The 13,275-nt window shown below is 45.1% G+C and overlaps 2 protein-coding genes across 6 annotated transcripts in view; both read left to right on the plus strand.

Annotated features, from left to right (window-relative positions):
- LOC115138181 (echinoderm microtubule-associated protein-like 3) overlaps nt 1–10,785 on the plus strand; it is a 31,048-nt gene extending 20,263 nt beyond the window's left edge. For 3 of the 4 annotated variants that reach the window (XM_029674735.2, XM_029674736.2, XM_065025530.1), the window contains 18 exons: nt 721–750; nt 1,120–1,240; nt 1,606–1,755; nt 1,941–2,010; nt 2,108–2,218; nt 5,183–5,278; nt 6,332–6,466; nt 6,808–6,946; nt 7,321–7,472; nt 7,607–7,732; nt 8,047–8,178; nt 8,262–8,329; nt 8,565–8,653; nt 8,793–8,890; nt 9,070–9,157; nt 9,295–9,393; nt 9,503–9,633; nt 9,737–10,785. In XM_029674735.2, coding sequence (XP_029530595.2) covers nt 721–750; nt 1,120–1,240; nt 1,606–1,755; nt 1,941–2,010; nt 2,108–2,218; nt 5,183–5,278; nt 6,332–6,466; nt 6,808–6,946; nt 7,321–7,472; nt 7,607–7,732; nt 8,047–8,178; nt 8,262–8,329; nt 8,565–8,653; nt 8,793–8,890; nt 9,070–9,157; nt 9,295–9,393; nt 9,503–9,633; nt 9,737–9,937 — 2,036 coding nt within the window. In that variant the 3' untranslated portion in view covers nt 9,938–10,785. Of the gene's footprint in view, nt 1–720; nt 751–1,119; nt 1,241–1,605; nt 1,756–1,940; nt 2,011–2,107; nt 2,219–5,182; nt 5,279–6,331; nt 6,467–6,807; nt 6,947–7,320; nt 7,473–7,606; nt 7,733–8,046; nt 8,179–8,261; nt 8,330–8,564; nt 8,891–9,069; nt 9,158–9,294; nt 9,394–9,502; nt 9,634–9,736 lie in introns of those variants that run through there. The other variant, XM_065025531.1, reaches the window with a different exon arrangement.
- Nucleotides 10,786–11,102: 317 nt separating this feature from the next.
- Nucleotides 11,103–13,275, plus strand: part of LOC115138182 (metastasis-associated protein MTA2-like) — a 32,167-nt gene continuing 29,994 nt past the window's right edge. The window contains exon 1 of one of the 2 annotated variants that reach the window (XM_029674737.2): nt 11,103–11,597. In XM_029674737.2, coding sequence (XP_029530597.1) covers nt 11,570–11,597 — 28 coding nt within the window. In that variant the 5' untranslated portion in view covers nt 11,103–11,569. The remainder of the gene's footprint in view (nt 11,598–13,275) is intronic. The other variant, XM_029674738.2, reaches the window with a different exon arrangement.

Consider the following 13,275-nt stretch of genomic DNA (forward strand, 5'->3'; position numbering starts at 1 on the left):
GATTTGATTTGACGGGGTCCAGGACCAGTATGAAGCAGGCCTATGGGAAAATTCCATGTAGTGTCACCATGACTAATAAAAGAGCTAGATTAATAACTTAGTCCTTCAACTGTACCGACTTTCCCTCCCATGCTCCTTCAACCTGTGGCGTGGGCCCTGCCTAACAACCGTTTCATAGTGAGACATGCAGATGGGTCAAGCCCCTTTTCTCACCAGAAACATCCCAAACCAGAACCTTCCACAACACGGGTATAAAAAACAACAACAACAACAACCTCTCCACTCCCCAACCTTTTTAAATTGGAGTGTGAGATGTTATTGGTCCCAGATTGCAGTCCTTTTCAAGAGGAGATTCACCTGGTTATTGAGCTATAATGTATATACAGGATGCTTTAAGCTAGGACACGACTCAGACAATCCCCCTTCTTCCACCTCCCTAAAACCGTATGTTATGTTCTCCGTCAAACATTTTGATGTTTATTTTTTGGGATTTGACCAACAATTGGGCGTCCCACAGTTTGGGAACCACTGGTTTAGGTGACCAGGCCTGATGTTGGAAAACCACCCCACTGGTTTGCTCATAGATCACATTCGAGCGGCTCTGAAACTGGTCCCAGTGGATCCGTAATGTCAGAGCAGGATCTGCTCTGCTGCAATCGGCTGTGATTTTAGTTCGGCTCGGATCCCTGTGTTTATTTGTCTCTTCCTCTCCTCTCATAGGTTCTCCCGGATCGAGACGAGGAACCCAAGGTACGAGACATCATAGGGGATGTTACGTGTTAACTGTTATGTCATTCAACTACATGCAGGTCTGAGACTTGGGCTTGGGATTCATACAGGTTAATGGCACTGCACTGTTGACTTAACATTATTGAATGAATTAGGATCTAAATGTGATTTGTGGTGTAGATATTGTAGCATCACCAGGGCTTTGGTTGAGGATAGGTTTGCGAAAGTTCATATTGAATCATGGTAGCAATTGGAGATGTACAAATATCAAATCAAATTTATTTGTCACATACACATGGTTAGCAGATGTTAATGCGAGTGTAGCGAAATGCTATGTATCCATTGTCCAGTCTTGTCATACATGTTTCTTCATCTGTCATTGGCTGACAGGTCAATCAATCAAGATGTTCATCCGCGGCCGACCAATCACCATGTATGTCCCCTCCAACATCCAGAACTACGATGACCTGAGGATGGAGCCACCTGTAGAGAAACTGGAACTCGATTGGGTGTATCCTTCCTAAGTCCCTCCCACAAGTCACGACCAATGGGGCTTTGATCTAGCAACATACTGTGTGTTTTTAAATCCCAGTCATGGTTGTTTAGAATATTTGATATCCTATAGTGCAAAGTTTATTGGATGAAAGCCATTAAGTCAATTTTACCCATGAGTCAGATAGAGAAATGTATGTAAATTCCCTAATGTCCTTGAGCCAAGCCATCCGCTCCTCAGGTCAGTGGAAGTTGTGTCATCCATAAATCAACAATTATTATGGGTGTAGCTGTGGGTGAAATTGCTTTAGGCTGAATTAATGATTTTCGACTGATCAGCCAATGAGACGTTTCAGTGATGTCACCTTGACTGGAGCCGCATAGTTACGGTTACCGGGGGCGCGACTGCCGAGCCAACCTGTACCTGCTGGCGTCGGGGGAGGCAGTATACTTCATCGCGTGTGTGGTGGTGCTGTACCACATCAACAACCGCACTCAACGCCACTACAGCAAACACACAGACTGTGTCCGCTGGTGAGTGGCTCACGTTGAACCATGACCTCTCATATCATAATTCAAGTTTGTTTGTCATGTGTACAAAATACAACAAACTGTACAAAATCAACACACGTTGTTGAGCAAGCAAAATGTGAGAATTGATTGTCAAGTGAAAAGAAAGTGATGCTGTATATAAAAATCACAATTTGTCTGTCCTTCAGTCTAACCATCCATCCAGACAAGGTGCGGGTGGCGTCGGGACAGACGGCTGGGGTGGATAAGGATGGCAAGGTGAGGCAATTTATGAATGAAAAATGTTTACTAAATCTATGTACTGTAAATGGTCACACTTATCATCAAGTCCTATACGTCTAATTGTGTCTCTCAGCCCCTGCAGCCTTATGTCCACATATGGGATTCCTCCACACTGATCACCCTACAACAGATAGGACTGGGCACGTTTGAGCGAGGTGTAGGATCTGTAGCCTTCTCCTTTGCAGTAAGTGATCATCCTTACTACAAAACACCCCTCCTCCCACACACTAGACGTGACTGAGTTTAACGGGTCTATATGTTTAAGTACCTTGTCCTTTGTCAACTCACGAAGGCTTTTGAAGAACTCCTGACACTAAATCTCCATGCAACACTCACAAACAACCAATGCAGGCGTACATTGAGAGAGATGGATAAACTCAGCAACAACAAAAAAGAAACGTCCCTTTTTCAGGACCCTGTCTTTCAAAGATAATATCAAAATAACTTCCCAGTTCTTCATTGTAAAGGGTTTAAACATTGTTTCCCATGCTTCATGGTTCAATGAACCATAAACAATTAATGAACATGCACCTCTGGAACGGTCCTTAAAACACTAAACGCTTACAGATGCTAGGCAATTAAGGTCACAGTTATAAAAACTTAGGACACTAAAGAGGCCTTTCTACTGACTCTGGAAAAACACCAAAAGAAAGATGTCCAGGGTCCCTGCTCATTTGCGTGAACGTGCCTTAGGCATGCTGCAAGGAAGCATGAGGACTGCAGATGTGGCCAGGGAAATAAATTGCAATGTCCGTACTGTGAGACGCCTAAGACGGTGCTACAGGGAGACAGGATGGACAGCTGATCGTCCTCGCAGTGGCAGACCACGTCTAACAACACCTGCACAGGATCGGTACATCCGAACATCACACCTTTGGGACAGGTACAACAATAACTGGAAATGGCACAACCAGGAACGCACAACCTGGCACACCAGGAATGCACAATCCCTTCATCAGTGCTCAGACTGTCCACGATAGGCTGAGAGAGGCTGGACTGAGGGCTTGTAGGCCTGTTGTAAAGGCAGGTCCTCACCAGACATCACCGGCAACAACCCACCTTCGCTGGACCAGACAGGACTGGCAAAAAGTGATCTTCACTGACGAGTCGCGGAATTGTCTCACCAGGGGTGATGGTCGGATTCGCATTTATCGTCGAAGGAATGAGCTTTACACCAAGGCCTTGCGCATGTCTGGGACCTGTTGGATTGGAGGGTGAGAGCTAGGGCCATTCCCCCCAGAAATGTTCGGGAACTTGCAGGTGTCTTGGTGGAAGAGTAGGGTAACAAATCACAGCAAGAACTGGCAAAGCTGGTGCAGTCCATGAGGAGGAGATGCACTGCAGTACTTAATGCAGCTGGTGGTCACACCAGATACTGACTTACTTTTGATTTTTACCCCCCCCTTTGTTCAGGGACACATTATTTAATTTCTGTTAGTCACATGTCTGTGGAACTTGTTCAGTTTATATCTCAGTTGTTGAGTCTTGTTATGTTCATACAAATATTTACACATGTCAAGTTTGCCGAAAATAAACGCAGTTGACAGTGAGAGGACGTTTTCTTTTTTTTGCTGAGTTATATATATACACTGCTCGGAAAAATAAAGGGAACACTTAAACAACACAATGTAACTCCAAGCAAGTCAATCACACTTCTGTGAAATCAAACTGTCCACTTAGGAAGCAACACTGATTGACAATAAATTTCACATGCTGTTGTGCAAATGGAATAGACAACAGGTGGAAATTATAGGCAAAGAAGGTTTGCTGTGTCTGTCAGCGTAGTGTCCATAGCATGGAGGCGCTACCAGGAGACAGGCCAGTACATCCGGAGACGTGGAGGAGGCCGTAGGAGGGCAACAACCCAGCAGCAGGACCGCTACCTCCGCCTTTGTGCAAGGAGGCGCAGGAGCAGCACTGCAAAATGACCTCCGGCAGGCCACAAATGTGCATGTGTCTGCTCAAACGGTCAGAAACAGACTCCATGAGGGTGGTATGTAGGCCCGACGTCAACAGGTGGGGGTTGTGCTTACAGCCCAACACCGTGCAGGACGTTTGGCATTTGCCAGAGAACACCAAGATTGGCAAATTTGCCACTGGCGCCCTGTGCTCTTCACAGATGAAAGCAGGTTCACACTGAGCACGTGACAGACGTGACAGTCTGGAGACGCCGTGGAGAACGTTCTGCTGCCTGCAACATCCTCCAGCATGACCGGTTTGGCGGTGGGTCAGTCATGGTGTGGGGTGGCATTTCTTTGGGGGGCCGCACAGCCCTCCATGTGCTCGCCAGAAGTAGCCTGACTGTCATTAGGTACCAAGATGAGATCCTTAGACCCCTTGCGAGACCATATGCTGGTGCGGTTGGCCCTGGGTTCCTCCTAATGCTAGACCTCATGTGGCTGGAGTGTGTCAGCAGTTCCTGCAAGAGGAAGGCATTGATGCTATGGACTGGCCCGCCCGTTCCCCAGACATGGGACACATCTGGGACATCATGTCTCGCTCCATCCATCCATCCACAGACTGTAGCGGATGCTTTAGTCCAGGTCTGGGAGGAGATCCCTCAGGAGACCATCCGCCACCTCATCAGGAGCATGCCCAGGCATGGTAGGGAGGTCATACAGGCACGTGGAGGCCACACACACTACTGAGCCTCATTTTGACTTGTTTTAAGGACATTACATCAAAGTTGGATCAGCCTATAGTGTGGTTGTCCACTTGAATTTTGAGTGTGACTCCAAATCCAGACCTCCGTAAATTTGATTTCCATTGATAATTTTTGTGTGATTTTGTTGTCAGCACATTCAACTATGTAAAGAAAAAAGTATTTAATAAGAATATTTCATTCATTCAGATCTAGGATGTGTTATTTTAGTGTTCCCTTTATTTTTTTGAGCAGTGTGTGTATATATATATATATATATATATGCCGTTTTAGCAGATGCTTTTATCCAAAGCGACTTACCGTCATGTGTACATATATTTTGGTATGGGTAGCCTCAGTGGAATGAACCCGCGACCCTTCAGACGGTTTCACATTAGCTATTGATCTCCGTTTCCCTGTCCTTGTGACTCTGCATCACCTCTCCATCTGCCATATGGCCTCACTGGTTCCTTCTCTCGCTCGTACTTACGTCTCCGCCGCTTGCAGGACTCTGGAGCCTTCCTCTGTGTGATTGATGACTCCAATGAACACATGCTGTCTGTGTGGGACTGCGCCAAAGGAACCAAGCATGCAGAGGTTAAGGTAAAGCAATGCACCAAGACACACACTCATGCACACTTGGCATTCATGCAAGCACACAGGCACGGACACACCTACATGCATGAACACACACACACTCACACTCACACTCATAGAGAGTCCTATTCATATTGCACCGTAGGTTTATTGCAGTAAAATAGTAATAATCAATATCATTTACAGTATACATCTGCTTCCTTGTGCTATAACAAACCTGCCCATGTACATGAAATAAGCCTCTAGTGTATCTTTGCTGGGAGCCAAGCCTGTCATTTGCATGCGTAGGCTTTGTTAAAGCCAGCATTCCTTAGAGTGAGAATCTGTAGATGCCTGAAACAAGAGGACTGTTTGCGTAGATTAAGAAAAAAATATGGCGTCCACGTCATCTCGTTCTGTCGCAGACTTCTGTCCCAAATTTCTCAACTTCCCTGAGAGTAAGTTCAGCAACGTTGCCACGGCAACTGTGTAAATATTTTAGACAGTGAATTTGTGTGTGTGCGCGCGCGTGTGTGACTGTGCGTGTGTGTTGGTGGGTGGTTTGGATATTAGGTGGGTGTTTATATGAGCTCATTTCCTGTCTTTGGTCCTCAGTTTCTCGTAGCACACATGTATGATTCGCCAAATTGATTTTGCATAAGCATAATTTGTCATGAGAGTGCCATAGATTCAAGAGTACAGTTTTGGATCTCCAGCAAAAATTGGGAGTGGTCACATGGTCGGGCGGGCGGGCGGGGGGGGGGGGTTTAGCAGCCCACATAAATATAGCAGTTGGTTCAATGTACAGTATGTAACATATGCCCATCCCCCACTGGACTGTAATGTAATAGTTCAATGCTTTTTTTTCATATAGTGCAGCTGCTGCCCATTGAGACTTTGGTGCAGGAGTGTTAGACATTATACCCTCTTATACAACATTGTCCTCAAGTTAATTCCAAGGGTGGCAAAATCATAGAAATGCAGTTCTGAGATATTGGGATTCACCGTTTCAATTGATATTTAGCATTTGAATCAATTTTTTCACGACTTGAACTCTTCTCCTGGTGTGTGTTAATCCAGAGCACCAACGAGGCAGTGTTTACAGTAGAGTTCAACCCCAACGACAGCACCAACATCATCACCTGTGGGAAGTCTCACGTCTACTTCTGGACGCTAAGTGCTGGCTCACTCACCAAGAAACAGGGCATCTTTGGGGTGAGTGTAATCCATTATAAGCCCCTACAGGTACATTGACAGCCTTTTTCACATTGTCAAAAGGTTAACAGCACCCTGTAAATATGACCGACTGGGTAAATCAAACCCGGCTTATTTGAATGCCTCAACAAAGACTATTATAGCCCACTGAGCTAAAGCCTAGACTTGTCTGCAGGTCTCAGGCAAGGCTATTTATCACTGAACCACCTCCACTACATATAGTCATTTAAACTCTTTTGTTGCGTAAATGTTTGTCTTTATCTACTGTCAGAAATACAAAGATCCCAATAAATATAGTCATTCAAACTTGTTTGTGATGTTTCCTCGCTCTTCTCTTTTAGAAATACAAGAAGCCCAAGTTCATTCAGTGCTTTGTGTTCAGCCTGACGGGAGACGTGCTGACTGGGGACTCAGAGGGGAACATCCTGACATGGGGCAAATCACCCGGCGACGTCAAGACACTGGGGAAAGGGGCCAAAGGTAACTGTCTGTTCCAAATTACGGCTAGGTTCTCCATGTGAAATAAATGTAATACATATTTTTTTTTTTTTTTAAATGGACAAAATATTGTTTCATTTGATTTAGTACCTCCTCAACCAACTATGCTACCAGACTCTATAGCTGTGACTCTTTTTTCCCCTTGCTCTCCAAATGTGTGAGACCTGTGACAATAGTAAGTAAGTAGCCTTGGCTTGTGTGAGCCAGAACGGCTCATAGGAGCAGGAGCCCCCATCTCCTGTTTCTGCAGAGTGAGGCAGCATGATGTACAAGTTACACCCCCTGGGCAGGACGCTCGTCTATCGCAGGGCCTGTGACAATAGACAAAGTCATCTTCTCACTTCCTCCTTTTGCAGAGACATTCCAGATCATGCGGCAGACGCGGGCCCACGACGGCAGTGTGTTTACTCTGTGTATGCTGCAGGGGGGTGCTCTCCTCAGCGGCGGGGGCAAAGACCGTAAGATCATCCGCTGGAGCGCTGACCTTGCACCCGAGAGAGAGTGTGAGGTGAAAGACGCGTGTGTGTGTGTGTGTGTGCATTGTCTCTCTTAATAACCAAACTGAGCGTGTTACAACCCCTTTTTGTGGCTATTTATGTATTATTTCAGAATAATACCTACGTTTTTATGTATTTGTTATAGATTCCAGAAAAGTTTGGGGCGGTCCGTTGCATTGCGGATGTAGACGGGGAAGAGTTGTTGGTTGGTACCACCCGAAATGCCATCCTGAGGGGCACTTTCTCTGACGGCTTTGTGGCCATAGTACAGGTATGTAAACAGTAGCATGATGGAGTATATGTCGAGTGATATGTGGAACGGTTTGCGATTACACACCTGGTCTGCACATGTTCTGCGTTCCGATTCCCTACACGTCTCCCCCGACGTGCACAGCGCACTTTCTCGCTCCCCGTTGTGGATTTAAAAGCATTTGATTGTTGTATCCATGGGTCAAACTACTGGAGGTGTCACCCATGTCTTACTCCAGTCCAATCAGTGTCGAGGAGTGAACATTGAGGCTTAGAGGATAGAAACCTTAAGCCAGCGTGTGTGTGTGATAGTGTGTATTGCTCTCCTCCGTGCAGGGCCATGTGGATGAGATGTGGGGCTTGGCCACACACCCCTCCCAGGATGTCTTCCTCACCTGTGGACATGACAGACTGGTGTGCGTGTGGAACACAGAGGAGCACAAACTGGACTGGTGCACCACGCTAGAGGTGAGCGGGCATAAATGCACACACCTACACACACACACACACGGTGAAACATATTCTTAAATACTTATCCTCATATTTTTTAGGAGTATGGACTGTGTGCTGATTTCTGTCCCAATGGGGCTGTGGTGTCTGTTGGGCTCAGCACAGGCAGGTGAGACACTCCACTCTGAAATGCAACCGCATCAAACGCGAAGACGAGAGCAGGCAATAGAAGTATTTCATTCGTTATCAGCTAATCTACTGCGTTAATCAGTGTCAATGCGTTCCTGTTTGTCACGATGTCGACGCTAGATATTTAGCCCAAACTCCGGGACGATAAAGCAGACTCGTTTGCCTGGAGGATCGGACCTTCACGATGGTTGTGTTCCTCTCTCTCCCTGTAACAGGTGGCTGGTCCTTGACCTGCAGACCAAAGACATAATCTCAGACTACACCGACGGGAATGAACAGCTGTCCGTAATGAGATACTCAACAGGTCAGAGGTCAAGCTCCTTCAGTGTGTCACAATGGAGCGAACGTCAACCAATGCTTCAGCAATACGTGCTGACTCACCACTAGGTTTGTATTTATCTCTATTTGGAACGTGTTTTTGTGTGTTTTTTTTACCCTTTCAGATGGTAGCTTCCTGGCCGTGGGTTCCCATGACAACTTCATCTACATCTATAACGTCACAGAGAGTGGACGGCGCTACTCCCGCTACGGAAAGTGTAACGTAAGTTGCAGTGCCGTCCTGGGATGTTGCGGATGGTTGTGGATTATTTATGTCATGAATGAATGATCCATTGTGGGTTACAGTTTGGAGCACAGTGGCCCTGTTGTTCAGTCAGACGAGGGACATATTCGTCACGGTGTTTGGGCGTTGTGTCACTTTGTCATGTCTGTCACTTTTAGGGTCACTCCAGCTTCATCACTCACCTTGATTGGTCCAAAGACGGGAAGTACATTATGTCCAACTCAGGCGATTACGAAATCCTTTACTGTGAGTGACTGTGCAAACATCAAAAAAAAAATATTTGTGCATTTGTGTCTCATTTGAACACGTGTACATTTTTTTAGATGACAACATGTCTAATTTCCCCTAAGTCAATTATCCTAAGGACTATTTTACTCAAACAGGGGACATCGCTGGAGGCTGCAAACTGTTGAGGAACCGCTATGAGAGCAAAGACAGAGAATGGGCGTCCTACACCTGCGTACTGGGCTTCCACGTCATGGGTGAGAAGATCCAGCATTTCAAACTATCACGAGCCTCTCAATATCACTCAACCCTTTACCTGTGGCTGAGGGGCTGACGTGTTGTGTGTTATTGTGTGTCGTCCCACAGGCGTGTGGTTGGAGGGTTCAGACGGTACAGACATCAACGCCCTCTGTCGCTCCCACAATGAGAGAATGGTGGCGGTGGCCGACGACTTCTGTAAAGTCCACCTCTTCCAGTACCCTTGTCCAAAACCCAAAGTCAGTAATAATTCAGTGCCACATTTTTCAATTGATTTCAATCATTTTTACTCCTTCCACCAGAAAGCTCACCACATATCAAATGTCTTATTTGACCCATCAGGCTCCAAACCACAGCTATGAGGGCCATGGCAGTCACGTGACCAACGTGCGCTTCACCCACTGTGACAGTCACGTGCTCTCCATGGGCGGCAAGGACACCTGTATCCTCCAGTGGAGGGTCAAGAGAGGAGGGACGGGGGACAGCGGTGGAGACCGCCTACACTCCTCCTCTTCCACCTCAACCAGCTCCCCAGAACCTTAAGGGATAGAAGGAGACATGGAGAGAAAGACAGAGACTGAGAGAATCAGAGAGAGGCTGATAGAGAGACAAAGGGGAGAGAGCGTTTACAGAGGGAGAGAGAGAGGGAGGGAGCAACGTAGAAGGAGAGTGGCTTCTGGACCTGTGGCGTAGTGTTTGTGTCTGGCTTTTAAATCAAAGCAGGTTTAGGAATCACATCCATGATGTCCACAGGATTCTCTGTTCAACCATAATGGAGTTTTGTAATGCAGATATGAGCCACACATGACGTAATGAAAACATTTAATACATCTGGGCACAATTTACTTCTCAGAATGAGTGAAATGCTGTTGCATCTTTGTAAATTTCCTAGATTGATGCAATTGAAAAAGGTCAAACTGTTAACAACTGACTGTTGGGACTGCCATCATTAATTGACGACAAAGGGATCAATTGTTGAAAACATTCCAAAATATCCTATTTTGTTTACTAAATTGTTTACCATGCCAACTTACCCTAGTGGTGTTTTATGGTTATTGTCTTCTTATAAATGTCATATAAAATCATACATATCTTGTGCTGTTGCGATCTATGAATATTGAACTTTTTATGTGCTTCTGACAAATTTAGCATTTTGCTACATGTTGACAATCACTCAAGTGCCTTAGAATTGAATAACAAAAATATTTGCTTTACTCATTGTACTTTAAACTAATCTCCTGAGTATTAGACAAATTCTGAAATGTTTACCTTCATTGTACACTTTGCTTTTGTATTGGATTTCTTCTATGTTTATTTAAAAGTACTTTTGAATGGGTCGTGGTTTTCTTTGTCTCCAGATATTTCGATCAATAAACTATGACAAACTAGTGCTTATGAATTCATAGCATCCTTCATTATAAAAGCATGCCTGCATTTCCAGTTACACTGTAGCGCTAAAAACTGTATGCTATCGAAATGAACGCTAGAGGGGAGTGTTGTTCAAATTATGACCTTTGAGTTGTCATTTTGCTTACTGCATCAATGTAGATTTTAGAGGAAGTCTAATGGAAGGCTGTTTCTCATCAAAGTGCTCATCTGCATACTCTTCATGAGAAATATGCGAATCAGATTATCTGCCTTCAGTATTACTTTACAATAATGTTGGTGTTGGTTGGAGCAACTCTGTCTTGCTGAGAATTGTGAGTGTGTGTAATAAGTAGCCGGAGTTTTCCGATTCGAAGTGACATTTTCCGGAGATGACGTTTACAAACGATGTATGTATGTATGTATGTGTGTGTGTGCAAACTGAGCGGAGGTGAAGAAGAGGAGGATGAAGCTGGGAGCTGAGGATGGGAGGAAGAGTGGAGTAAGAGACAGGCTAGCTATCAAGGGCTGTGTATGCATGCCTGCCTGCAAGTGTGAATGCGTGAGTGAGTGTGGAAGAGGGAGGTCGTTATCGGACTGAAACAAAAGACGCATTTTGGAACCCCGAAACATTGCAACGGAAACTTTAAACTTTTACCCGCCAGAGCTTGGCTACTGTGCCGGGTCCCGGCTTTGTTTCGCGGCGGGTGAGGTCTCTAATAAATGCAGGGATAAAATAGCTCCAGATCGACATTTTTAACGCAGGCGGGGAATCCCTTTGGACAGTGTTTTGTTGGGGGTAACGAGAGAATGGCGGCCAACATGTACCGAGTGGGAGGTAAGTATTTTTATTTTTTATTTTGAGGAGCCCTCACGGTGAATGTTAGCTAGCTATGCTAGGGTAATTAGCTGGCTGATTTGCATTCGCTAGCTATCTAGCGAACGGTTGTTATTTCCGCGAATGCTGGCCACCAAGTTAGCAGGCTAGTGCTAGTTAACTTAATAGCGAGAACGCTATTAATTAATTAGAACGCTTTCGTTGGCTAACGACCTAACGTCAGTTGTATTTTACGACTAGTTAGTCCACTTGTAGTGTAGTATAGTCAACCAAGTTTTTATATATAGCCTGCCGCTAATTGCTTTGTTGAAACAAATGATTTATGTCATTGGCTGAACCCAGCAAGTTAACTTGAGTCAAACATGGTTTGACCAGGAACCTTTTTACAGTCAGGCTACCTATGTTATCTAGGTAGCTAGCTGTATATTTTTAACTCGCAAGTCAGCTTGCTAGCTACGTAGTTAGCGTAAATTAACGTTAGCATGCACGGCAAGGAAATGTATTATCGTTGAGGAAGACGTGTTGTTACACTTCAAACTACTCTGCAATTTGTAACATATTTTGTAGTTACTATCATTTACCATTTAGCTGCATTGTTTAGCTGCCAAGGTCAATATAGTGCATTTAGCAAAATAACAACACTGAGGTCTGCATGTTTAAAAAGCCGGTAAACGTGCGTTGCGTTAGGTAGCAAAATGGCCAGAGTTAAGCCGGCTCCTCAATCCCTAGGGTAGACCGCTTAATTTGATCTTCAACATTGCAATGATATGCGATACTATTATTGGTGGTGAGAAAGATGATCAGCATCAGTGATCTTGACTTGGTTGGTGCAACGTTGTTGTAATTCACGTTCCCTTTCATGTCTTGGCTCGAGTCAGTGTTTTGGTGGATGCACAGCTACTGTGTCTGTGAAATATAGCCATACGTTCTGGCTATTTTATCGATGTGTAAGGTTTCAACAAGAGCGTCTGTACTTAGGTCACGTTGATTAAACCGTGCTGTCTGCTTTCTGTGCATAATATAACTTGAACAATATAGTCTACAGCAGGCATTGAATTCTACATCATTGATAAAGACATACAGACGTCTTGCAATATATGTTGATGTTGCGTTGGGCTGTTTTACAGGCAACAGCATAGATGGATTTAACTACTGACTGTCTGAAAGACATGACACTGCTGAGACTATTATTTCTTCCATGTCATTGTTTTAGTTGCAGGATTATGCAGTCATTGATTTCACCTCTACTAACATGACAATTTCAGTTTGGCATTTCAGCCTTTTAACCCCCCACCCCACCCACAGTGCTCTATGCTGACTTTTTTTTTACAAGTTGAAAAATATTCGAGGTAATAGAATCTGTCATTTTTCAAGGTGCACTGGTGCTCCTAAATAAAAAGTCGAAGTTGCACCGCAAAATATTTCGGTGCTTATCCGAGTAAAATGGTCTCACTGTAGAGCCCCTCCCCCCTCGGTCATCTTGGCCTTGAGACTGTGCCCGAGATGGCACTGCCCCACAGATGGTAGTGTCTTCCGGCCTGTCTGTCTGCAAGGCCTGCTTGCCTAATCCCTCACAGCACTGCATCCTAGCACCTCAAAGCGCGACAAAATGCTTATTAACCCATGCACCGTCGCCCTCCTGGGGGGAACCTTCCCAGAAAGCGCTCACACAAGGCAG

The sequence above is a fragment of the Oncorhynchus nerka genome, linkage group LG12 (assembly GCF_034236695.1).
Source record: "Oncorhynchus nerka isolate Pitt River linkage group LG12, Oner_Uvic_2.0, whole genome shotgun sequence".
Lineage (NCBI taxonomy): Eukaryota > Metazoa > Chordata > Actinopteri > Salmoniformes > Salmonidae > Oncorhynchus > Oncorhynchus nerka.